This window comes from Hyperolius riggenbachi, chromosome 9 (genome assembly GCF_040937935.1).
Source record: "Hyperolius riggenbachi isolate aHypRig1 chromosome 9, aHypRig1.pri, whole genome shotgun sequence".
In the NCBI taxonomy this organism is placed as follows: domain Eukaryota; kingdom Metazoa; phylum Chordata; class Amphibia; order Anura; family Hyperoliidae; genus Hyperolius; species Hyperolius riggenbachi.
The window spans coordinates 260,056,651-260,080,544 of NC_090654.1; the positions used below are offsets into that span (position 1 = coordinate 260,056,651).

Consider the following 23,894-nt stretch of genomic DNA (forward strand, 5'->3'; position numbering starts at 1 on the left):
GCCCTAAAACCTGTACATTGTCTCTCTGCACAGTAGGTTCACACACTCGTTATCTGATGTAGTCCTGAGCTGTGGCAAAATGCTTTGTTATCTGTTCAGTGTTTGCAGTAGGAACATCAATTCCTATCCTTTCAAAAGTGTATGAAACTACTGTAAACAGGTAGTGCCTATATCCCCTGAACCTTTCCCATTTCAGCCCCATAATTAAAGAGTAACTGTCAGGCTGCAGAAGCTAATTTAAACCTCTATTCTCCTGTGTTAAACAGTTTAGAAGGAAGCCATAAAGCCATTAGTGAAGATAAAAATCTCAGTTACCTTTGATGTGTGCTTATCAGAAAGGCTGTTATAGACCCATAAGGACGCAAGCCGCATACTAAACTGCAAAGCATTCTGGGGCCCTCCCCTCGGCTGCTAATGAGACGTTACAGCAACTTGTAATCAGTCCAGCGCGTAGCACTGTTAAATCTCCGGGCAGAGTACACTGCAGGAGTCAGCTATTGTTCCTAGCCACATGGCTCATTAATATTCACTGCACACTGTGTTGTTCAAGTACGAGCTTATCTGTGATCAGGAAGCAGGCAGGACATGACGACACATTTGACAGAAAAACATGGAACCTGCCATGAGCTGTCAGGAGCATCTATCTCTGCATATACTATATACAAATTCTGTGAAATCCAAACGTGGACAGTGAAATGCATATGTAATGTAAGTACAGCCAATCTTTAGCTACTGATATATGTGTTTATTTTCTCTGAGACCTTATACCTAACAGCTCCTCTTTAAAGGAGTACTGTATGGGGTTGAAAAGGGGGGGGGGGGGGATTGAACTTACCCAGGGCTTCTAATGGTCCCCTGCAGATGTCTTCTGCCTGCGCAGCCACTCACCAATGCTCCAATCCCCACCTCCAGTTCACTTCTGGAATTTTCCGACTTTAAAGGGGAACTGAAGAGAGAGGTATATGGAGACTGTCATGTTTATTTCCTTTTAATCAATACCAGTTGCCTGGCAGCCCTGCTGGTCTATTTCTCTGCAGTAGTATCTGATTAAAACCAGAAACAAGCATGCAGCTAGTCTTGTCAGATCAGACTTATAAGTCTGAACCACTGAAACACCTGATCTGCTGCATGCTTGTTCAGGGGCTATGGCTAATAGTATTAGAGGCAGAGGATCAGCAGGGCTGCCAGGCAACTGGTATTGTCTAAAAGGAAATAGACATGACAGCCTCCATATACCTCTCTCTTCAGTTCCCCTTTAAAGTCATAAAACCACTGAACCTGCGCGGCCACGCCCTTGCTCCCACTGATGTCCCCAGGAGTGTATTGTGCCTGCACAGTACGCTCCTGGTAACGTCAGCAGGAGTGAGGGCGCAGCCACATGGCGCAGTGGTTTTCCAACTTTAAAGTTGGAAATTCCAGATGTGAACATCGGTGAGTGGCTGTGCGGGCACAGGGCATCTGCAGGGGAACCTTAGAAGCCCTGGGTAAGTTCAATTCTTTTTTTTTTTTCCCCTACAGTAGTCCTTTAATTTGAGGCAATGCCAAAAATGTGCAAGGTCTACAGCTCTTGAGGACTGAAGTTCGACAGTCTACAGAAAGATGTACTGTAAGTGAGAGGATAACACCTTTATTCAATCTTAACTTGGGAAGCAACTTGGATTGAATGTCTTTCAGAATACAACAGAGACATACCCTCAGACCAATTCCGATTTGGATACACCTTGAACTTGATAAATAGGAGCCTTCACATATTTACTGCTGCTGTTAACCCGAGTATAGAGGTCTGCAAGTGCAGAACCTGCCAACATTCCACATTTTCAGGTGACCACCACCTGCTCACGATTCTTAGAAGTCTCTATTATTGCTAGCCCATGACAGGTGATCACTGGCACATTCAGAGTGCAGCTCCCTGCTTTTCTTTCCACAGCAGTTAAAGGAAGGTATCTCTCAGCCTATCATTTGATGTAGCAATACTGCTCATTCAGGTGCCACAACTACTTAAAGTGTATCCAAGGTGACATGATGAGATAGACAAGTGCATATGCACAGTGCCAAACATTAATAACTAGGCTGTGTTCCTTTTTTTTCTTTTACTGCCCGAGTTAATCTTCAGGCATGCAAGTCACAGTTTCTCCCTTTTAAGACCCTTGTAGGATTAGAGCCACCCCCCACTGATAGGGAATCACAGCCATAACATTTTTCCTGGCAGAGAACAACGTCTGAGAGAAGGGGATAGATAAAAAAAAAAAAAAAAAAAAGATTCTTGAGAAACAATAAAACTTCAAATCCACTTTTTAAATGCTTAAACATAAAATAAAACCATTGGATCTAAAAAAAAAAAAAAAAAAAAGTGATTTTTAGGAGCAGAGAGATATATACAACCGTTTATCTCATCAGTTTATTGTCACCTCAGGTTCACTTTAAAGTTCAGTAAAAAAATAAAAACATTTTTCGATATTACATAATTTAAAGTAAAAATCAATAACATTGTTCATCCTGAAAAAACACACCTGTCATATGGACAGAGCCACAGAGCTGCAGGTTAATACACAGAGTGCTATGGGAGCCGTAAGTCACCAGAATACTGAGAGGTTGAATGCCAACAAAGTGAGCTGCACGTTACACACAGGATGCAGTGACAGGTGGCTTTCTGTTCCCTTTACATAGTCTTCTTATGAGCTGTACACACAGACCCCTTTGTGCAGTAGGTACTAGGTGGCCACAGGCTGCAATCCAGGCTCACATGTTATGCTTTGTCATGGTACGGTTGGTGGTGCCTGCTTTTTGTATTCACACAGGTGAGAAACATCTGCAGAAAGCCATGGCAAAGACCTCTAATATCTACCAGCGATTGGCCTACGAGTGCCTTCCTGAAGAGAATATCTGATATTCCTCACTGGATCCAGTCATGCTGGTCTCCACCCCCAGATTACACCCCTTTTAAAATCCCTTCTTTCGTTCGAAACATCTGCTGTAGCTGTCGCGTTAACACCTCTACATCACAACACGTTCAACAAATGGTATACATCAGGCCTTAAAAAGTGATCCGAGACAATACCAAACTAAAAAGAATCCAACACAAAAATATTCTTTTATAAACTAATCTTAAAAATGCATAATATATTGCATGGAGAACTGCTGGTATTTCTTTTTTGTTTTCTTAAGAAAATATATAATTGTGCGACTGTGACTACAATGCACCGCTGGTAAAAGCATTGCTTCCTGTGCATGAAAAAGGACAGAACAAAAAATAATGGAAACAAAAAGGACTGGAAGATAATGGTATAGACTGAATGTTTCATGGAATCAGAAAGAAGAAGAAAAAAAAAACCTAAACAAATTATGCTAAGTATGAGCTTGATAAAATCGCTGTGAAGACTACTGTAGGCATTTAAAAAATAAAAAACTAGAAGGTGCACATTTGGATCTGTGTCTATATTGGTATGAAGTATATGTGTTTGTACAGATGGAAGCTGGAAGAGATTATTATTGTAGAAACAAAACGTGGAGGAGGCGGCCAAAGAAGAGAGATGGGACCGAAATGGCGCTAACTGAAGTAGTGCGGTCACATGTAGGCAGGATTCTAATAATCAGAGCTACAAAATATAAATACACTGCTTTGGGAGGAGGAGGTTCACAAGTGTCCAGAGGCGGAGCAGAGGGGGTGAGGGGCATCAGTTAGCTTGATCGAGGGCTTTTAATAACTCCTCGCCCTGAAGCAGGTTTCTGTTTCCTTGGATGGGGGCGTTCACTTCGCAATCGTAACTGGTCAGCTGCGGAAGCCCGGTGCCGTCCAACGATTGTCCAAGCAATCGGCTGGCCATATCTGGAAGAGAAGAGGTACCACATAAGAGTGCTGGTAACTGCACTACAAGCTTCAAGAAACATTCTTTGTTTATACCAATACTAGAGCTCATTTTTCACATATCAGCACTGGAGCAGAAAATTGAACAAAATTGAAAGCCTAATTTGTCCTGAAAAAAAACATATATAGATCATTTAGGTGTGATTAGTAGTAATAAAGTTATTGTTGAATCAATGGAAGCTATTGATTCCCCAATAACTTTATTACTACTAATCACACCTAAATGATCTATATATCAACAACAACAACAAATAACATTTTTAAAGCGCTTTTCTCCCGTGGGACTCAAAGCGCATAAGCATGGCTCCGACCATTGTGGTACAGAGGAAGAATTTTATAAATTTGGAAATGCCAGGCTAAACAGGTGGCTTTTCAGTCTGGATTTGAATAGCTCCAGGGATGGTGCTGTGTATATGGGTTTTTTTTCAGGACAAATTAGGCTTTCAATTTTGTTTAGTAGTTACCTTATTTTCAATGCATTTTAAAGGGGAAAGGAGTGAAAAAAATAGAAAAAAAACCACTCAATTTACATCCATTATAGTTTTATAACAGTGCTAACTAGAAGTTAATCCCACAAAACATACAGGGCGCATTTCTCTAGGTTTTCCTTCTGTCCTATGCAAGAGTTCAGATCCACTTTAAAGGAAACATGAAGGGAGGCAGTGAGGCAGCGATGTTGGGTTTAAAGGAAACCTGAAAGGATTTAACAATAGTTTCACTTACCTGGGGCTTCTGCCAGTCCCCTGCACCCGTGCCATCCTGGAACGATCCTCCGATCCCCTGCCGTGGCTAAGTTTTGTTACCGCCAACTTGCAAGTCGATGGCCACTTCGCCTGCAAGGTTTTCTCCTACTGCGCGTGTAAAGGACGCTCCCGTCAATAAGAGCGAGGATGCGTGGGCACAAGGCGGCTGAAGGGGGCTGGCAGAAGCCCCAGGTAAGTGCAACGTAAATCATTTCAGGTTTCCTTTAAACCCAGCATCGCTAACTCACCTCCTCCCCATCAGCAATCTATAAGACCAGTGGATATTGGTCATCGTAGAAACTTCCAATAAAGTTACTGCCAGGGGCTCCGCCCACACAACTATCCCCCCTCCACAGAGCACAACTAGAGGGTTGAAGCTGAACAGCACCTCTATATTCTTCCTAAACTTCCACCTATTGTAGGGAATGGGGTGGGGGTGTCTTGGCACCCTGTAGAAAAAGGCACAGGAGACAAAAAGACGGAAGCCCAGTAGTGCAGCATGTCAATAATTGGTGTAAAAATAATAAGAAAAATGCTACTAACAAAGGAGGGTTGCAAGGGGCAACCGACCACAGGAAGCAGATGGAGACCATGAACCCGACTCCAATCTGGAAGGACCCAGAAGCGGTCGCTCTCTTGAAGAAAAACCAGAGACAGATATCCACCATGGTGGAAGCCACTAGTGTACTGTCACCACCCCTCGGACAGGTTATGTACTATGCACATTAAGAGGGAGAAGAGGCGCCCTGGTTGTATAAAAGCTTCTAAAAACAGTTTAAAAACTAAAAGGATAACAAGGTGTCTTACCTCTGGGAGTGAGGCTCCCTATGCTGATTTTATCATTTGGCACTTACTGGCCTGAGGAACCGGGCTCAGACACGCGAAACGCGTTGCCTGTGCTAAATGAATTTTTTTTGTAACTTACAAAGATTTCGTCATTGAGGTAAGACCCCTTGTTACCCTTTTTGAAACTGGTTTTAGAAGCTTTTATACAACCAGGGCGCCTCTTCTCCTTAATATTCCACCTATTGTGATCCTTAGCAATACTCCAGGTGACAAGTCTCTTAAGTGAGTAAGGCCCAGCTCACACTAGCAGTGCTTTGGGTCACTTGCTGATCGGCAAAGCACCAATACTATGAATCAAACTACAGCATTGCGATTTGTATTACGGTAGCTCTCAATCATGCTGCATGCAGCATTTTCTGCGATTGTGCTTTGAGTGAAAACAAAATGCCCATGTACTTACCCGGGGCTTCTTCCAGCCCCCCGAAGTCCACCTGCAATAAGCCGTTCCTCCGCTGTCGCCCTTCGTAATCCACTGCACATGCACGGCACTGGCCATGTGGGTCCTCTATGGTGCTCTTGCATCCGGGAGTGTTCCGCGCATGCGTGGTAGCAATCTGTGCCCCGGCCACAGGAGCACGTTGGAGAAGTCTCACGTTACAGGGCAACGCATCCAGCGTGAAAGGGGGACAACGGAGCAATGGCGCACTGCAAGATGACGGCAATTAGCAATTGTCCAAGAAGACTGCAGGGTGCTTCCTGGTCCCTTATAAAATCACAATGGCTAACCAACTTTTTGTTTCATTCTGTTTTTCACATTGCCTGTGTTGGAAAGTCCTTGACCAAATGCATTTGAAGTGCCTCTCTGCATCCACACACCACACACACACACAGATCAGATTTAAAAAAAAAAAAAAAAAAAAAAAAAAGACAGTTCAGAATCACTTTAAGGCATAGCCACGTAGGCACACTGCAAAACCACCAAGCGCATGGGGATTGCATTTTGCAAAGTGATTTTCAGAGCGATTTTTTAAAGGAGGCTTTATAACGTCGAAAAATATTGATCGAAATACTGTCTGGTTATCGTTCTTTGTGCAAGTCCCTTCATATTTTTTATTGATATCCAATCGGAAAAAAAAATGGAAATCTGATCGGAATTTGAAAACAAACACTGCATATGCGTGTACGCTAGCTTTCTTTTATATCTGATTGGTGTCAGATCTGAATATCAATCTGTTCACTCGTTTAAATAGGATCTGAACTGAAAATTACATGGCAAGTACCAGGCTTTAAAGGACAATTGAAGCGAGAGGGATATGGAATCTGCCATATTTCTTTCCTTTTCAGCAATACCAGTGGCCTGGCTAACCTGCGGATCCTCTGCCTCTAATACTTTTAGCCATAGACCCTGAACAAGCATGCAGCAGATCAGGTGTTTCTGACATTATTGTCAGATCTGACTAGATTAGCTGCATGCTTTTTTTCTGGTGGTGTTCAGACATTACTGCAGCCAAATAAAGCAGCAGGGCTACCAGGCAACTGGTATTGTTTAAAATGAAATAAATATGGCAGCCTTCATATTCTTCTCACAGGTGTCCTCTAAAGCCCCATCTACACCATACAATTTTTTGTACAATTCGATTCAATCTGACATGTCCAATCGGGATTAGATTCGATAGTGTGGTCGAATGTAATTGCAAAACAATGGCAAATCGATCACACTACCGATTGAATAGAGATCGGACATGTTGGATTGAATAGAATCATTGATCCGCACAAAAAAAATTGTATGGTGTAGATGGGGCTTAAGATTACACTAGATTTTATAGATTACCTGTGGATGTGGACAAGAGAATGATTGTTCTTTGCTCAGGTCCAGTTGGCTTATCAGAATCGGATACTTTTACACATTTCCATAACAAAGGTGTATTTGGCCCCGGATCAACATTCGTTTGGAATAATGTTCCCTAATTGAAAAGGAAAAAAAAACAAAAATAAAAAAAACCACTGAATTCTTTTATCATGAAATATTGATACAGTGGGGGAAAATAAAAACAAAACAAAAACCTGTCACTCCAAGCTTAGATATTCCACTGCGGACCTTTTACTACAAGACCAGGATTACCATTCTGAATATTTGACAGTTTTCTCTCTACAGCTCAGTGTTCTCTCCTGGTCTGCCCTGCCCTGCTCTGTATCAGCTCCTATAATTCATGAAAACGTCCAAGCTGTGCATTTCTATTACGGGAGCAGCACACTCAAGAGGGACAGTCAGCCAAAAGGCTTCAGAGATGATTGGCGGGGATATTTATTACATGTTTAAAGGACCACTATTGCAATAAAATTTTAACATTTAAAAGAGGTTCTGTGGAGGGAGTGAAAAAATACAAAAACTGACACTTACCTGGGGCTTCTATCGGCCCCCTGCAGATGTCCCGCTCCTCCTACAATCCTCAGTTCCCCACCGCCGGTCCCGGTCTATTTGTTTGTCTAACTAGACTCGTGCTAGCTCCAGTTCGCGTCTCCGGGAGAAAGTATTATTCATCTAGTTAGAAGAATAATTGACCGGTGCCGGCAGCAGGGAACGGCAGATTGTAGAGGACAGCGCGGGACATGACAGCTGCAGGGGGCCAATAGAAGCCCCAGGTAAGTGTCTGCTTTTGTTTTTTTTCAATCCCTCCACAGAACCCCTTAAAAATGCATACTGTATATATAAAATGTAGATTTGCCCTCCCCCCAGGTTAAAATTTGTGCAAAATGCCCAGCAGTGTCAGCCATTCAGAGAAGAAGAGGATTCTCAGATTTCAACACCAATTTAAACTGCAGGTGCAATCTGAAACTGTTGGATTGCGAATGATTTTTGTTTGTGTACACTTACTATTCCAACCGCTTGAAACAAAGGCCCATCGCTTTCCATTTTGCGTTTCCTCTGGACATTATGCAATGCAATCATCTTTGGACTGATTTCATCCTCCAGGGGTGTAGATCTGCAACATACAAAAATACCATGCAAATGATTTGATAACAATAGTGTCATAGGTCAAAACAGAGACTGTTCTAGTCCACAAGAGGGGTGATGGACAGTAAGATTGCACAATCAAGCTGGAAACAATAGGGAGGAGGGCCCTGCCAGAGGCTTACAATCAAAGAGAATTTATATTAAATCTTATGTTAAGTTCGACACCCTTATCCTCAGCCCCCAAAAAGGGCTGAGGAGGCGATTACATCTCTCCCCATATATCCCACCAGTGTTTATTACCCCAGCATGGGTGCAAATAGCCCCTTCCATCACAGGGGTGGTGGTGGGGGGTGGGGTGTGGGGCAGAGCTGTTTTAGGGACCAAACTACTAACTTTCTTCTAAAGCCTCATTTTTAGCTGCACAGAAGCTAAGCTCCGCCCCATCAAAGAAATCTGCCTGGGCAGGTTTCCCCTGATGCTGTGCAAAGCATGATGGGATTTCTGATGATGTTCTCGTTGATTAGCACGTGCAGCTGGGATGGTGATCGAGACACAGGACAGTTTGAACTGTGTCTCATGCTCCCTGTCAACCAAAAAGATGGCTGCCCTCATGAAATCACAAACATCTGCCTGTTCTTTTAAAACAGGGTGGGTAAGAGATTATATTACCTATCTATTTTAATTAACATAACTAATGTAAATTAATGACAGTATGTTTGTTTAGGCTGAAGTTCCTCTTTAACATTCATATTAGGAGTGTGGGGGTCCTTATAACATGACCTTCGGGTGATGAGCTAATTCTGCACATATCATCCAACAACTGATAACAGCTGTCTTTTGAATACCCAACAGTCTCCTTCCTAACAAACAATACAAAGTACAAAAATGAAAAAACTATTGCTGCATTGGCCACAAAAACATGGGCTATTGCATTAAATATTGGGAGGTTCATATAAATACCTTTTATTTAGTGGACTTAATAAATTAGGTGTGCCAGGACGGGACCGGTCTGTCTTCTCTGCTGTTTTGTCCGTCCTCACAGGAGAACTTGTGCGACTTCTGTTCGCGTTGTACGGGGAAGCAGGCGCACTAAACACCTCTTTCACGCCTGGCGTTAACGGTTGAACGATGATGGTTTTTGGGTCACTCATGGCTTCGGTGGTGATCGGTTTCAGATCAGTGGCGGGAAGAGCAGTTGATGGCTGGAACAGACTGGTGATGCAGCTCAGTGACGGCACATGGGTGGGGTCAGTTTCCAGGGAGGGGAGCTGGTCGAAGCCTCGGAGCTGGAAGTCGTCATCCATTGGGATGTATGGAGCCAGCATTTCCAGGTCCAAGTCGGTCTCCTGGATTCAATGAAAATAGTAAAATCAGTAAACCGGCATCACGGTGGTGAACTTAAGTTCTACTGCAGAACTTTTGAAGTCTACAGCAAAAGTTATACAGCCTGTCATTAGTGATGGGCTCACAAACTAATCACGAGTCCGTAAGGACTCAAATTCGTAATTAAAATGAGCCGTAATTGCCGCAGCTGTGCGGCTGGATGATAAGGGGTTATTAACCCACAATTCCACCATCATGCCTGCGCTCCAAATAGTTTGCACGTGTCCTGTTGGACGGCCTTCCGGCTTGAAGGAGGAAGTGCACGTAGTGAGGCTTGCAACACATCCAATAGGACGCGTGCAAGCTATTTGGAGCGCAGGCAGGACGGCGGAATTGTGGGTAAATAACCCCTTATCGTCCAGCCGCACAGCTGCGGCAATTACGGCTCATTTTAATAATGGATTTGAGGTCCTTACGGACTCGTGATTAGTTTGTGAGCCCATCCCTGCCTGTCATTAGCTACAAAGGCTGCCATCTTGGCACTGTTCTACAAAATGCAAATTATGAAAGTACATCTGTAACAAAAACACCCAGCCCCTACTTACATTGGGAGGAGAATGCCTCAGGATGACAGTGAGGCTTCCCCATCCTCTTTAGTGTTGGAGCTTTGTCCCACGACAAGCACTGTGCAGATGCAGCAGCGCACAGCAATATTTGTGTTTTGTGCTCTAGCGCGGGTGCAGTAGAAGCTTTCCGATCGGACTCGGGCAAAAATAGCAGAGCCCAATTGCGTCCGCTCTACTGGGCAAGGACGAGTCGCTTGCGCAGATCACATGAGCAATTCAGCATATGGTGTGACTCCCGGGAGGAAGAGGAGACCTAATATACAGTAACTGTCTGCGCCGAGAGGGGGTGAAAGGCACAGCTGGAGTTGGACAACTGTGTGTGTTCTGTAATGCTGCTCACTGAGCAATATATTGCTTATACTACCTTATAAAACCTAAGCGTCTGTGCATGTGCCGCACGGACAGCCGTTGGGACAGAAGCACAATGGGCCAGTGAGCCGGGCGGGCATGTGCGTGCGCTACAGGCGTGTGGCGATGACAGACCTAGAGCCCGTTTTTAAACGGCTAAGGTCATTAGTGGACACAATAAATGTCTCTCTGGCGCTGTGCTTCCTGGGAGATGTAGTTCTGTATTTTGCAAAACACAGGAAGCCTAGGATAATCGTACAGAGTCATTTGTGTTTATTTAGACCAACAAACCCCAGTAAAATTAAAACCAGCTAATCTGCCACACAGCCAGCCCTGTCTAATGAGGCACTGAAGTGCACTTTATATTGGTATCAATCCTTATCTTCAGGGCCCACTATGTATTAGTAGCAATGTGAACAAAGATAAGGATTAGTACCAGTATAATAAATAAAGCAATGCTGATCCGGTTCATGTTTTCCTATTTATTGTGGCGATGGTAACACTAGCAGTATAATGGACCAGGTCACTTGAGAGCCGCAGCAAACACACTGCCCATTACCTGTGTAGAGAAAGGAGTCTTCTCTTCTGTGTCCATGGCAAAAAGTTTCTCCACCAAATCCATCTTGAAATCCTTCGATATGTCACTTTCCACATCAAAGCAATATTCTGCAGGTGAAGCAGGCTAAAGAATGGAAAGGAATATAGAGGTTAGGCATAGTAAGTTGCACAGTTCTATTGATGCAGACTGCATTTCAAACTTTTTTTTTTTTTTGCTTTTAAAACCACCCTAAAGCTTTATATGGCTGTCATGTCAGAAGCTCCGCATTGACTGCCCAGGTCTCTCCCTTAGCTTTGCTGAGCAGACAGAAGATGCGGATGTGGCTTACCCCAGCCCAAGTTGAGTTAGGAGAAGGCATTAAAGCTGCAGTGGTCAGCTATCTATATTCAGCAAAACATCAAAATGAACTTCATGCGAATCCATTTACAAAAAGCATGCAGCAATCAATGCTGTCCCTACAGCCAAGTTAAAAGCTGGGATCTTCGTTACAAGAATAAAGTCTCTTGTGTAGTCACATACACCGAGTAGATTCGGATTCAGCGCATCAAAACCTATCTAGGGAATAGGAGCACATATCCCTAATGATGCGCTGAATGCGTGCATGTTTGTGCTATGCATGTTACAGGGCCAGGTTAGGACACATAGGACACTGGGCTACCTCTACGCGGTGTATGTGACTATGCAAGATACTTTATTCTTGTAGCGAAAGTCTCAGCTTTTAACTTAGCTCTAGGGACAGTATTGATTGCTGCATGATTTTTGTAAATGGATTTGCATGAGTGTGCGGAAGTTCATTTTGATGCATTGCTGTTTTGCTTGCCACACCCCTTCTAGCACCTCCCCATTCAATCTACAAGTGTTTAAATGTCCTAGGCGAGGAGCCTGGATTTTGTGTTTTTTACATAGCTATCCATATTCAGACATCTTAGGCTGGAGGTCCAGTTCAGCTTTTGATGCACTGTGTGGGATAAACTGATAAAATGTAATTATATGGGTGAGTATAGGTAGCCTTTGAGAACCCTATAGCAGTAATACAAACTCAGAAAAGAAATGCACAGCTGAAGTGAGAGGGATATAGTGATTACCATATTCAATTCATTTTAAACAATACCAGTTACCCAGCAGTCCTGCTGATGTTTTTGGCTGCAGTGGTGTCTGAATCACACCTGAAACATGCATGCCAGTCAGACTTTAGTCTGAGCACCTGATTTGTCTGCTTGTTCAGGGTCTATGGCTAAAAGTATTACATGCAGAGGATCAGCAGGACAGCCAGGAAACTAAAATTGAATTGAATATGGCAGCCTCTGCATCGCTCAGTTCAGGTGTCCTTTTTGCTGAGATCAGCTGCCAGTCAAGTGCACAGAGTGGCTGTTATTAAGAAAGTTGAAAAAAGCCAGTATGTTATTAGAAACCGAAAAGGATTCTGGGAATGGGTGTGGCTGGGTGCAGGTGTATGCATCAAAGGCGGAGGAGTGAAGCTTTTTACAGTATAAAGATAGCAGGTTCGATTCAGGTGGGGCTGCTGAATTCAGAAAATTATGTGAGATTGGATAAGAGATAGAGAGGCTGTAACATATGATATCTTTTTGCCAATGTCATTTTAAAGACCAATACAATACTTTGTTTTCTCTATATTTTTATTTAATTGTAACCCCACTCTTTGTAATGTTTGTATATTAAGTATTCTTTGTATATAATACATAAAGAGATTCCGGTCTGAGGAGGTAACTATTACAAATACATATTGTGGCACACAGCGGCCTAGAAACCCATATGCCTGACTAACCCTTTATTAAGTTAAAGTGAACCTTAAAAGTGAAAAAAAACACTGATTAGAAACAATTGTATCTATCCTCCTACTAAAAAAATAAATAAAAAAAAATAAAAGATTTTCAGATACCACACTTTTTGTTAGGATTAAAAACAAAGCAGATTTACGATTTTGTCTCAGCTCAATGACACGGTCTGTCCTGTGTCTCAGAGCTAAACTGTATGAACTATTGACCTTTTTATCTACCCCCTGCTCTCAGACGCCCAGTTCTCAGACAGGAAAGTGTTTTATGGCTAAACTACAGTACAACTGGGTCCCGACTGGAGATAAACTGTCAATTGCATAGCTGAATATTAACTCTCTCACACGCAGAGAAAGAAGAAAAGGAACACAGCATATGTATTTGCTTGCCACTGTAAATACACATCTATCTTAAAGATCCCTTTTAAGCTCCAGATGTAGATTAGTCATCCTATATTGTATAGGAGCCACCACATCAACCATGAACTTACTTCTGTTGAGCTCTGACTGGTGCTGATGTTAGATGGGGTGGACGGCTTGGAGACCTGACGATTGGTGAACGCCAGTTCAAGCTGCTCTGCGCTGGTCTCCATCTTAATCGCCACCTCCCTGTTCAGCGCAGGGTCAGCATTGCTACGCAGAGGCTTCGGCTTCTCTGGTGTAGGGATGGGAGACGCCAGGATGGTCTCTGGAGGCTTACTGGTCGAGTGGAGCATGACGTCGTTATACAATGGAACATCGTCAAACTGCTGCTCTGAATCTACAGTAAAGATGATCACAAAAGGGACATTACTTCCAAATCCGATACAGGAGGACCTTTGAGAAGGATGTGATCAGGAGATACCCACCACTCGAGCTGAAGTCCAGGGAAATGATCTCATCCCCGGCAGCAGGAGCCAGAACGGTCAGTGACTCGGGCTCCTGCTTCAGCTTGTCAAAGAGGCTCTCGGTGTCATCCTCCTCGCTCAGCTTGGTGAAGATCGAAGACATCTTTACCTCAGCAGACTCCGAGGACACTTGAGTGGTCTCTGTCTGTCCGATGGACAAGATCAGCTCTTTCTCCACGATGCCACTACAAGCACAAAATAAGTGGCTTTTAAGCACTTTGCCAACATAAAGAAAAGTATAATGAACAAGGATAAATCCAAACAAAACTGGCATTCCACACGGAAGCAAATACAACATCACTGGACTTCAACTACAACGTTAAGGAACACAGCACAGGTATGCAGGTTCTGCCTGGGGTAAGAATATCTGAAGCTTTTTAGGTGAGCATTAAGCAGGGTCACAATTCTCATCTTCCTCATCACAGCTCTAAGTTACACCTTATAGGTGACCACACACACACACTACAAAATTTTAGGAAAATCCCCAAAATTGATCTTTCTATACAACCGATATACAAATTGTCAAATAGAATTTTTTTTATTGCATCATTTGTGGCCATCCTTTACAGTGTACCCCAGCCAAAGCTTGAGTCAAAAAGGAAATACATAACAAGTCCCCCGTTTCTAAGCCCTGACCCTCACCAGAATAATGCCAACTCAATGAACAGCTGAACATTAGGTAATCACACACACATCCCAGCACAGGTTAGAAGCGGAAGGAAGAAGAATACAGGCACATTTTTACTCCTTCAGTAGGGCATAACATACAGCGGTTCAAACAATGGGGGTTAGGTGGCTGGCAGGACAGCCGTTTTGCGTGTTAACGCATCATCATAGGTACTGATCATTAGTGCCTCTATTCTTCCTCTTCAAATACTGATGCTTATTTCGAAGAGCACGTGATCCTGGCAAGCACCACCAGCACTGAACGCTCTCCTGCCTACATCTGTTGCCAAAGCTTTTTCGCTAATCACAGCATACAGGTTAGAAGCTATTTTACAAGCACCCATACTCGCATGCAGCAGGGACAACTCAGTCAGTACTTAACATACCACGAAGCTCGACCGAGGAAATCAAACGACCACTATCACCTGAATATATATGAACATAGTAGGAACATTTAAACTCTATCTAGGGGGAGGTAGCAATGCTAACCAAACTACCAACTGCTGGCATCACTGTTGGAAAAATCATCATTAGCATCATAACAGTAAAAAGAGCAAGAAGGAAATTAAACAAACCCACTGCTGCCCGCTCCCCTAAGCATACATACATAGCAGTGTTTTAATATTAAAAAATCCCATCTGAATACATGAAATCAATGTTATTGTGCAGTCACATGACACCCACTCCCATCTCCCACTGTTTCCCTTCCTTCTTCTGGCTGGCTGGGGCGTCATGACAACATACTGCATGTCTTTATCAGAGGGGGTATATGGCAAGGGCTGCCACTTCCTACTTCTTGCAGCACCTTCTGGGAGAGGCCGTGTCCCACCTTCCATTCTACTGCAGGATACAGAATGGGGGAGGGGCATTATTAAGGGCATGGTCCAGGTAGTCTAGCTGAAGAAAGTGCAAACAAGAGAGCCTGACACTCCACTCTGGACGGAAGGAGGGGGATTGTGGGGGGGGGGGGGGGGGGCGGGGGAAACGTGAGCACCAGACAAATGACCATGCAATCTAGCTAGGAAATTCAGGTATTTAGATTTTTTTATTTTGCAAAAACACTGTCCGCTAAAAAGCCATCCATATACATTAACCCCAATCATCTATTTTTGGTACACACTGTCAGACCTGGGGCCCTCTAGAGATCGATCTTAGACTAGAGTTTTTGAGAGCAATTTGTCAGAGGTGCTCAAAACGCCTTTTGATTGTGAAAAACATGGTGGCCTGAGGAAGTGGGCATCTAGTCCCCCGAAACGAGTTGCCATAGAGTTAACGTTTTTTAGGAAACTTGATTGAGACATCCTTGAGGCAAGCCACCTCCTATCTTTTAGTTTCATATTGGTTTTAAAACGTTTTATTTACCCCAGGGGAATTTTTCACAACTGATCAGTGTTTTATTTTAAGAACACTTGTAAAACAGTGGTTAAAGGACAAGTGAAGTGAGAAGAATATGGAGGCTGCCATATTTATTTCCTGTTAAACAATACCAATTGCCTGGTAGCCCCGCAGTAGTGTCTATATAACCCCAGAAACAAGCATGCAACTAACCTTGTCATATCTGACAATGTCAGAGACACCTGATCTGCTGCATGCTTGTTCAGGGCCTATGGTTCAAAGTATTAGAGGCAGAGGATCAGCAGAATAGCCAGGCAACTGGTATCGCTTAAACAAAAACCTGTAATTAAAAAAAAGGGTCCCTGGGGGGTACTTACCTCAGGAGGGGGAAGTCTCTGGATCCAACTTCCCCGCACCAGCACAGGCGGAAATAGCCGATCCCAGTCGGATCCGCTCTTCTGCACAGGCGCAGTAAAGTGGACCCGACTGGGATCGGCCATTTCCACCTGATCCTGAGCCGAGAGCCGCTACTGCGACAGAGCTGGGGAAGGTTAATACAGCCTGACAAATTGTTGGCTGTGGCTTCGGAGGGGGCCAGCGAGACCACCGTGAGACGGAGAAGGATGAGGAGAGCCTCAATCGGATCCAGAGGCTTCACCCTCCCGGGGTAAGGACCCCCGAAGCACTTTTTTCCAATACAGAGTCTCTTTAAAAGGAAATAAATATCGCAGCCTCCATATTCATCTCTCTTCAGTTGTCCTTAAAGTATGAAGCCTCCAAAACAATAGTTAGTTGACTTATTTTTAGATTATTATTACTACTTTAAATAAAAAAGCGAGTTATGATATACCAGATTGGACTGTGTAGGATGAAAGCACAATGATAAAATGAGTCGTGGTTGATGAAGAGGCACATACCTGAGTACATAGTTGACACAGACGATGCATTGTGGCTGAGAGTTCTTGGTGTTGTATATAACGGTGGCTTGCGTCTCCACCCACACATAGCCACCTTCCTTGGCCAGCATTCTGTATTGCCCTGTGGTCACCTGACCTTTTGTGAACACTGCAAAAAGAACAACATATAACTCATGAAAAGGCCTCTGCTGTCCTGTTACAACTATTAAATACTTCAATTGGGTCCAACACGCGCTATTTAAAATTCTTATTCTTTTTATTTATTTAAAGTGCATAAATATGCAGAGTTGCATCCAAACAACAGTTAATTAATGAATCAATTCCACCTTCATTCATACCACATCCAAGCACACACCATAGAAGGGCCCTTCTAAATAAAGAAAAACGTTAATTTTTTTAGGTAAGGTTAAAATTGATTAAAGAGACACTGAAGCGAAAAAATATATATGATATAATGAATTGGTTGTGTACTATGAATAATTACTAGAAGATTAGCAGCAAAGAAAATATTCTCATATTTTTATTTTCAGGTATATAGTGTTTTTTCTAACATTGCATCACTCTATAATATGTCCAGATTACACAACACTCAGCATTCAAAATGAGTCTTTCAGAGCAGTCTGTGAAGTAATAAACTCTCCTCTGCTAGAGGAAAAGTAAACAGTTCAATTACAGTTGAGATAATAAAAGTCAGATAACAGCCCTCTCCACTACCAAGTTGGTCGGAGAGCTTAATAGCTTTTTTGCATAGAGATAACAACTGGAGTTTCTCAACTCTTCCTGCACTGGAAACAATTAGACTGATGTATCTGATCTTAATGTTTTTTTCTTAGCTGTACTACACATACAAATCATAATATCATCATTTTTTTTCCGCTTCAGTGTCTCTTTAAGGGTACAAGGATCCTGTTCTAGATAGCTTGTCACAGTAATCTCATGTATAGAGTCTCACATTGAGGCGGATTCGTCCTATTAGACCTCTTAGGACACATTCCGTATTTTGAAAAACATAGGGCCAAGTTCAATAAAGAAGAGAAACTGAGGTTTCTCTTCTTTATTGAACATTGGTATATGGTGAAGGCCGTGGACGAAAGGTGCACCGTGGAAGCGCTCAGCGGGCACCTACAAACGAAGTTCCAGAGGTCCTTTAAAGTGGTGACGTCACCTACATCAACCAATACGAACTTGAGCAGGCTGAGCGGAAGTGCGGCGAGTAGGTCACTGCATCTTGTACACGGAAGGGACGTATGCCGCACTCGGGAGCCAGCGTGGACTGATCGAGTGAGCGGTTTTGTCAGTGTAAAGACCCCGCTACTGTGGTGGAAGCCAGGAATACCGACAGGAACTTAAGGACTGCACGGAGGCACTTGTGGTGAACTGAGAGTAAATAAACTCCCTGGCATGCAACTTGGCCCTATGTTTTTCAAAATACGGAACGTGTCCTAAGAGGTCTAATAGGACGAATCCGCCTCAATGTGAGACTCTATACATGAGATTACTGTGACAAGCTATCTAGAACAGGATCCTTGTACCCTTAATCAATTTTAACCTTACCTAAAAAATTTTTACCTTTTTTTATTTAGAAGGGCCCTTCTATGGTGTGTGCTTGGATGTGGTATGAATGAAGATGGAATTGATTCATTAATTAACTGTTTGGATGCAACTCTGCATATTTATGCACTTTAAATAAATAAAAAGAATAAGAATTTTAAATAGCCGTGTTGGACCCAATTGATGTAATTTTATATTTTTATAATTTGAGTGTTTAAGGGATACCTCAATCTCACACGCTGCTCAATAGGTAGGGAAATACTCTTAGCGCCTGGTGACAAAAGTATATACTATTAAATACTGTTCGCCACTGGTAGATCTTTATGAAGTACTGAAATTAGCTGCTGAATCAAGTGATGCAATGCAGTGGTCAATAACCAGCTTAAGTAATCCGCTGGTGCTATCAGTATTGAAAAAAAAAAGTACCTCTCTTGCAACCCCCAGTTTCAGCCATAGACCTGGGTAGCAGTACTGCAAGCATGACCGCTGCAGAGCTCAGAGCAGGTTTGTGTGTGAGGACAGGGTGGTTCCACAACCTCCAGTCTCTCCAGAGGGAAGCAGCAGTAATATAAACAGAGGTTGATGATGATGATGCACTACAGAAATCGGAAGATACACACAGTAAAGGGTAGTGTTCTACAATTTCATCAGTTCCAGACATTGGGGAAAATTTAAGCAGAGCCGAGAGTAAATACAGCTGTTGGCCAGTGGCCAGGGCAGCAGGATGGCGTAGTGGATAGCACTCTTGCCTTGCAGGGCAGCCCAGTGGTGTAGTGGATAGCACTATCTCCTTCCAGTGCTCAGTCCCTGGTTCGGTTTCCTCCCACATCCCAAAAACAAGTTAATTGGCTTCTCCCTAAAATAGCCCTAGACTACGATGGACATAGGAATATGGTGGGGATTAGATTGCAAGTCCATCTGAGGGACAGTTGGTGACAAGACCATATACTCTGTACAGCATTGCAGAAGATGTTGGCACTATATATAGTAAGAAAGTCACATTAAATACTCATACAGGGGTTTGAAAGGTTAAAGGAGAACTGTAGAGAGAGGTAAATGGAGGCTGCCATATTTATTTCCTTTTAACTTCCTGGCGGTACAATAAATCCGCCAGGGGGCAGCGCAGTACTTTTTAAATGTTTTTTTTTTTTTTAAAGCATGTAGCTAGCCTAGCGCTAGCTACATGCTTCCCCCTCCCTTCGCTATCCCTCCCACCCCTCTGATCGCCGCCGGCGCTTTTACCCTGCAGGGAATCCCGTTCTGAACGGGATTCCCTGTATGGGCTCCCCGTCGCCATAGCGACGATCGCCATGACGTCACCGTCGTGACCTCAGCACTGCCTGGCACTATTCTGGTTGAACTCGATGGACGTATGTCTTTTTTCAACCAAAATAACTATGTAACTATGTAATTGGCCAGGCAGTGAGGGGGGGCAGCTAGCAAGGTGCTAGCTGCGTGTAGCAAAAAAATAAAATAAAATATGTGAATCGGCCCAGCAGGGCCTGAGCGGCACCCTCCGGCGGCTTACCCCGTGTCACACGGTGTTACCGCCAAGGAGGTTAAGCAATACCAGATGCCCAGCAGCCCTGCTGAGCTATTTGCCTGCAGTAGTGTGAATCACACCAGAAACATGCATGCAGCTAATCTTGTCAGATCTGTCGAAAATGTCAGATGCTTGCTCAGGGTCTATGGCTAAAAGTCAGAGAATCTTCAGGCTAGCCAGGCAACTGGTATTGTTCAAAAGGAAATCAATATGGCAGCCTCCATATCACTCTCACTACAGTTCTCCTTTAAAGGAGGCCTAGATCTGATGCTGGGATACAGCCTCCTGACAAACTTAACCACTTCTCTACCACAGGGTTTTTCACCTAAAAACCACAGCAATTTTCACATTTAAGGGAGGCAAGGGTTAATGGGCTTAATGGGGGTATAATTTATTTAAAAAAAAAACTCACTGATGCTGATCAGTCACTAATGCTGTATTAGTTATCTGAGATCCTCTCACGAGTGATCTCAGTAACTGTAACAGCATAGTGACTGATTCAATGTTTACACACATTCTGCATGAATGAGCACCGTCATTGGCTTTGTGAACACATGTTCACATCAGCCAATCACGAACCAGCGGGTGCCCAACGTGTATGCACATCCGCGTGCACGCGGACGCGAACTCGATCGCGATCGCGCACAGCAGCAAAATAAACAGGAGTTGCCTATCTACGCCCCTGTGACTCAGGTGAACTTTAAAGGGGCGTAGATAAGCGTGGCAGAGGTTGTTAAGTGGTTAAATGCAGCTAAACGTGTGGATATACAGTGTGTCTGGTACAAATAACTGCCGCCGATTTTGTGGTTTATCACCCCATCTCCTGTGTATATTGTCATGCTAAGGTAAGGATAACATTGCATCCAGGTCTTCTTGATTACATCGTTCTGTTACCACTTCTGCACGTTTTTTTTAGCACCTAAGCTTGCCACAGAAAAAGTGTGCAAAGAAACAGGCACAAGTTATAGATCACAAAGACTGCTGACTCTTCCCAGCACTTACTGTCATGGTGAGCTTTGGTCAGGTGGTCAGAGTCCAGGGCGTGATAATATTCATACACTGACCTTCCCAGGAGCTCATCTGGCTCGTATCCCATTAACTCTGTGACTCTGCAAAGAGACAAGAAAGCAATGTATATAATTCTGCAGAGGAACACAGTGCAGGATCAAGTCATAAATATCCCCTTGACTTAAAGCAAATCGGAAACAAAATGTAAAAGTTTGATACTAACCTATGTAGAGGGAAGGATCCCTGGATCCCATAGTGCCTTCTCAGTCCTCTCTCCATGCCACCGTTCCAAAGCTGTCTCCCATTTGAAATTCCGCACCCTTGGGACTCAGGAAGGCTTTGGAAGCCTCATGTCCAAGTGCTTCCTAAGACTGGTGTATCCATATGGAGCATGTGCGAGCCCAGCCCCGCAATGTGGACCCACTTGTCTTCAGAAGTACTGGGGATGCAAGTACTTCTGAAGCCTCCACAAGGAGTACCGAAGGTGTATTTGTCCAGCTGGTCAAACAAATCAGCAGGAGGACAGCAGTAGAATGAGGGCATGGAGAGAGTGCTCACTGTGAGCCAATGTGATTGGTTCACAGCAATCACAGGGTCAGACTGACGCACAGAGCTCTGCTGTCATAGCAACGGCAGAGCAAGCGGGTTGCAGCAGCGGGAGAGCCGCGAGATCAGCGGCAGCAGTGGGTCCGTGCGGCGCGCTAATTGAAATCTACGTCCTGGCAGAGATAACAGGTCCCAAACAGGGCATAGATTTCAATTAGGCCTCACTATGGTTTGTCTTCATTTTGATTTTGTAATGTTTACAATTTTTCATATGTATTTTTTTACCTTAGTATGGGTCAATCTTTCTTGGGCCAGGGACCCACTTGGAATCGCAATCGCTTAAGTCTTGTGCTAGCTTTCTGTAAGCAATTTTGAAAGATATTCCCGTGCCCCAATTCTTTACATTAGAGTGCAAACCCTAATAAAATACTGAATGCCCTGCGATTGTGCTTAGCTCTAAATCCAATCGTTCTAGCGGGTTCACCACCATTCACGTTAATTGACAAAGCATTTTTAAAATTGCTGGCAACTGTCAGCGATCCAAAAATGTGACCAAATGCTCTCTGGTGGGTGAGAGACCTCACGTGCATCATTGCACAGTTATTTAAGATTTTTTTTACATTGGGTTACTCTCTGTATTTGTAAATACAGTGTTTTCTTCTACTTTTAGGATTGGATATGCTTTATATCAGTAGTCCTCAAACTACGGCCCGCGGGCTGAATGTGGCCCCCAAGGCTTTTTTCAGTGGCCCCCAAACACAAAATGTATAACTTATAGATGTGGCTCATTGCACCTTTAAATATCGTCGGCAAGCATATAGAATAGCAGTGCTGGCTCCACCCATCCACACACTGTAGAAGCAATTGAGCAGTAGTCATTTGCTGGCTTTCTAGCCAATTCTGCATCAGGTGACACTGCTGTCCAACTGGATGGCAGGTTGTCACCTGGTTATGCTTCACTGTCTGGTGCACAAAGACGCCACTTGACTGAATGGCTGCTGCTGGGAGTTCTCCTCCGGGCATGATTGGGGATCAGCAACTAGATTCAATGTAATGTTTTTCAACATAATTTTATGTATGTTCCGGCCCCCCAGCAGTCTGAAGTATGTTGACACGGCCCTTGAACGAAAAAGTTTGGGGACCCCTGCTTTATATGATCCATGCCTCTACTCTCTCATGAGGCGTTAAAGAGGAACTGTGACCAAGAATTGAACTTCATCCCAATCAGTAGCCGATATCCCCTTTCCCACGAGAAATCTTTTCCTTTTCTCGAATAGCTCATCAGGGGGTCTTTATGGCTGATATTGTGGTGAAACCCCTCCCACAGTGTGATGTCAGGACCTCGGTCCCGAAAGTTTCCTGTCTGTGAACTTTGCTGCATTCCAACTACCCTGCAACCAGTATCTCCCTCTGTGCATATGTTTATCTACAAAAACTTTTAGCCTTGTAAGGGGTGTGGTTATAGATAATAGCAGTTGTTGCTGTGTAGTTTTTTCATGTCTGCCAGTAGTAAAGATGATTGATTGCATGCAGGCCAATTGTGGATCACACAACATGAACAAACTACATGGTGAATATCAATCATTTTGTGATCTCTCTTCTATTTATTAACTACTTACTTTGCATGTATTTAACTTTTACCCCATTTTCACTAAAGTTTCTCTTTAAAAAAAATTTCTAGTTGGACCACTCTTGATCTGGTCACTTGAGGATAAAACTGTGCCGAGGGAAACGCTGTGTCTAATGGTTTTAGCTTAGCCGTAAACTTGGCAAGAAAAAAGGGTACTTATCCGTTAGCCGGGCGCATCCGGCAGGTGGCGCTAATTACTATTCCCCCTCCAGGCCGCCATGGATAGTAGGGAAAGATGTAACTCTGGTGGAGTTTTGTCGCCACCTAGAGGATGCGCCCGGCTAACGGATAAGTACCGATTAATGGATAAGTACCGAAAAAAGTATGCCGTTGCATGTTAGGCTAATGGGATTGCGACAGCTAGAAAACTTTAACCCCTTTATCTGAGAAAGAGCAGAGTACTTTGTTTTGAACAAACCTGTAAAAACTTAAGAAATTAGTTTCAAAAACTAAATTTATTAGAGGCTGGATTTGTATAATGAAGAGCACGAGTCAATCTAAGGCCAGAATGTTTTTAATCTCGGTCAGCCAGCAGGTGGCGCTCCTGTCACACAGTGCTAGCCTGTCACAGTAAACAAACACAGAACAGTTTTGCTGAATACCTTTCATCACAATAAGAGAACTTCATGTCAAGGCTGTGGCGGCTCAGGAAGGTTTTACTGTCCAATGGAAATTCAATGTTGGATGGGTGAGGGATGGGCTCACAGATCAGCACCATGCAGGTCATGGGCGGCTTCTTATAGCCACAATGGTTCTGATTGTTGCAGCTGTCGTACACGCGCATGTGCCCCGTGCAATGGAGGACCTGCAAAT

General features: G+C 43.6%; 1 protein-coding gene across 2 annotated transcripts in view; it reads right to left on the reverse strand.

Annotated features, from left to right (window-relative positions):
* Positions 1 to 1,611: 1,611 nt before the first annotated feature.
* HIF1A (hypoxia inducible factor 1 subunit alpha) overlaps positions 1,612 to 23,894 on the reverse strand; it is a 97,781-nt gene continuing 75,498 nt past the window's right edge. The window contains exons 6-15 of one of the 2 annotated variants that reach the window (XM_068254420.1): positions 23,684 to 23,886; positions 20,900 to 21,006; positions 16,804 to 16,951; positions 13,847 to 14,070; positions 13,490 to 13,758; positions 11,207 to 11,329; positions 9,311 to 9,696; positions 8,270 to 8,378; positions 7,226 to 7,358; positions 1,612 to 3,826 (exon numbers count right to left, since the gene is read on the reverse strand). In XM_068254420.1, the coding sequence (XP_068110521.1) occupies positions 3,675 to 3,826; positions 7,226 to 7,358; positions 8,270 to 8,378; positions 9,311 to 9,696; positions 11,207 to 11,329; positions 13,490 to 13,758; positions 13,847 to 14,070; positions 16,804 to 16,951; positions 20,900 to 21,006; positions 23,684 to 23,886 (1,854 nt within the window). In that variant the 3' untranslated portion in view covers positions 1,612 to 3,674. The remainder of the gene's footprint in view (positions 3,827 to 7,225; positions 7,359 to 8,269; positions 8,379 to 9,310; positions 9,697 to 11,206; positions 11,330 to 13,489; positions 13,759 to 13,846; positions 14,071 to 16,803; positions 16,952 to 20,899; positions 21,007 to 23,683; positions 23,887 to 23,894) is intronic. The other variant, XM_068254421.1, reaches the window with a different exon arrangement.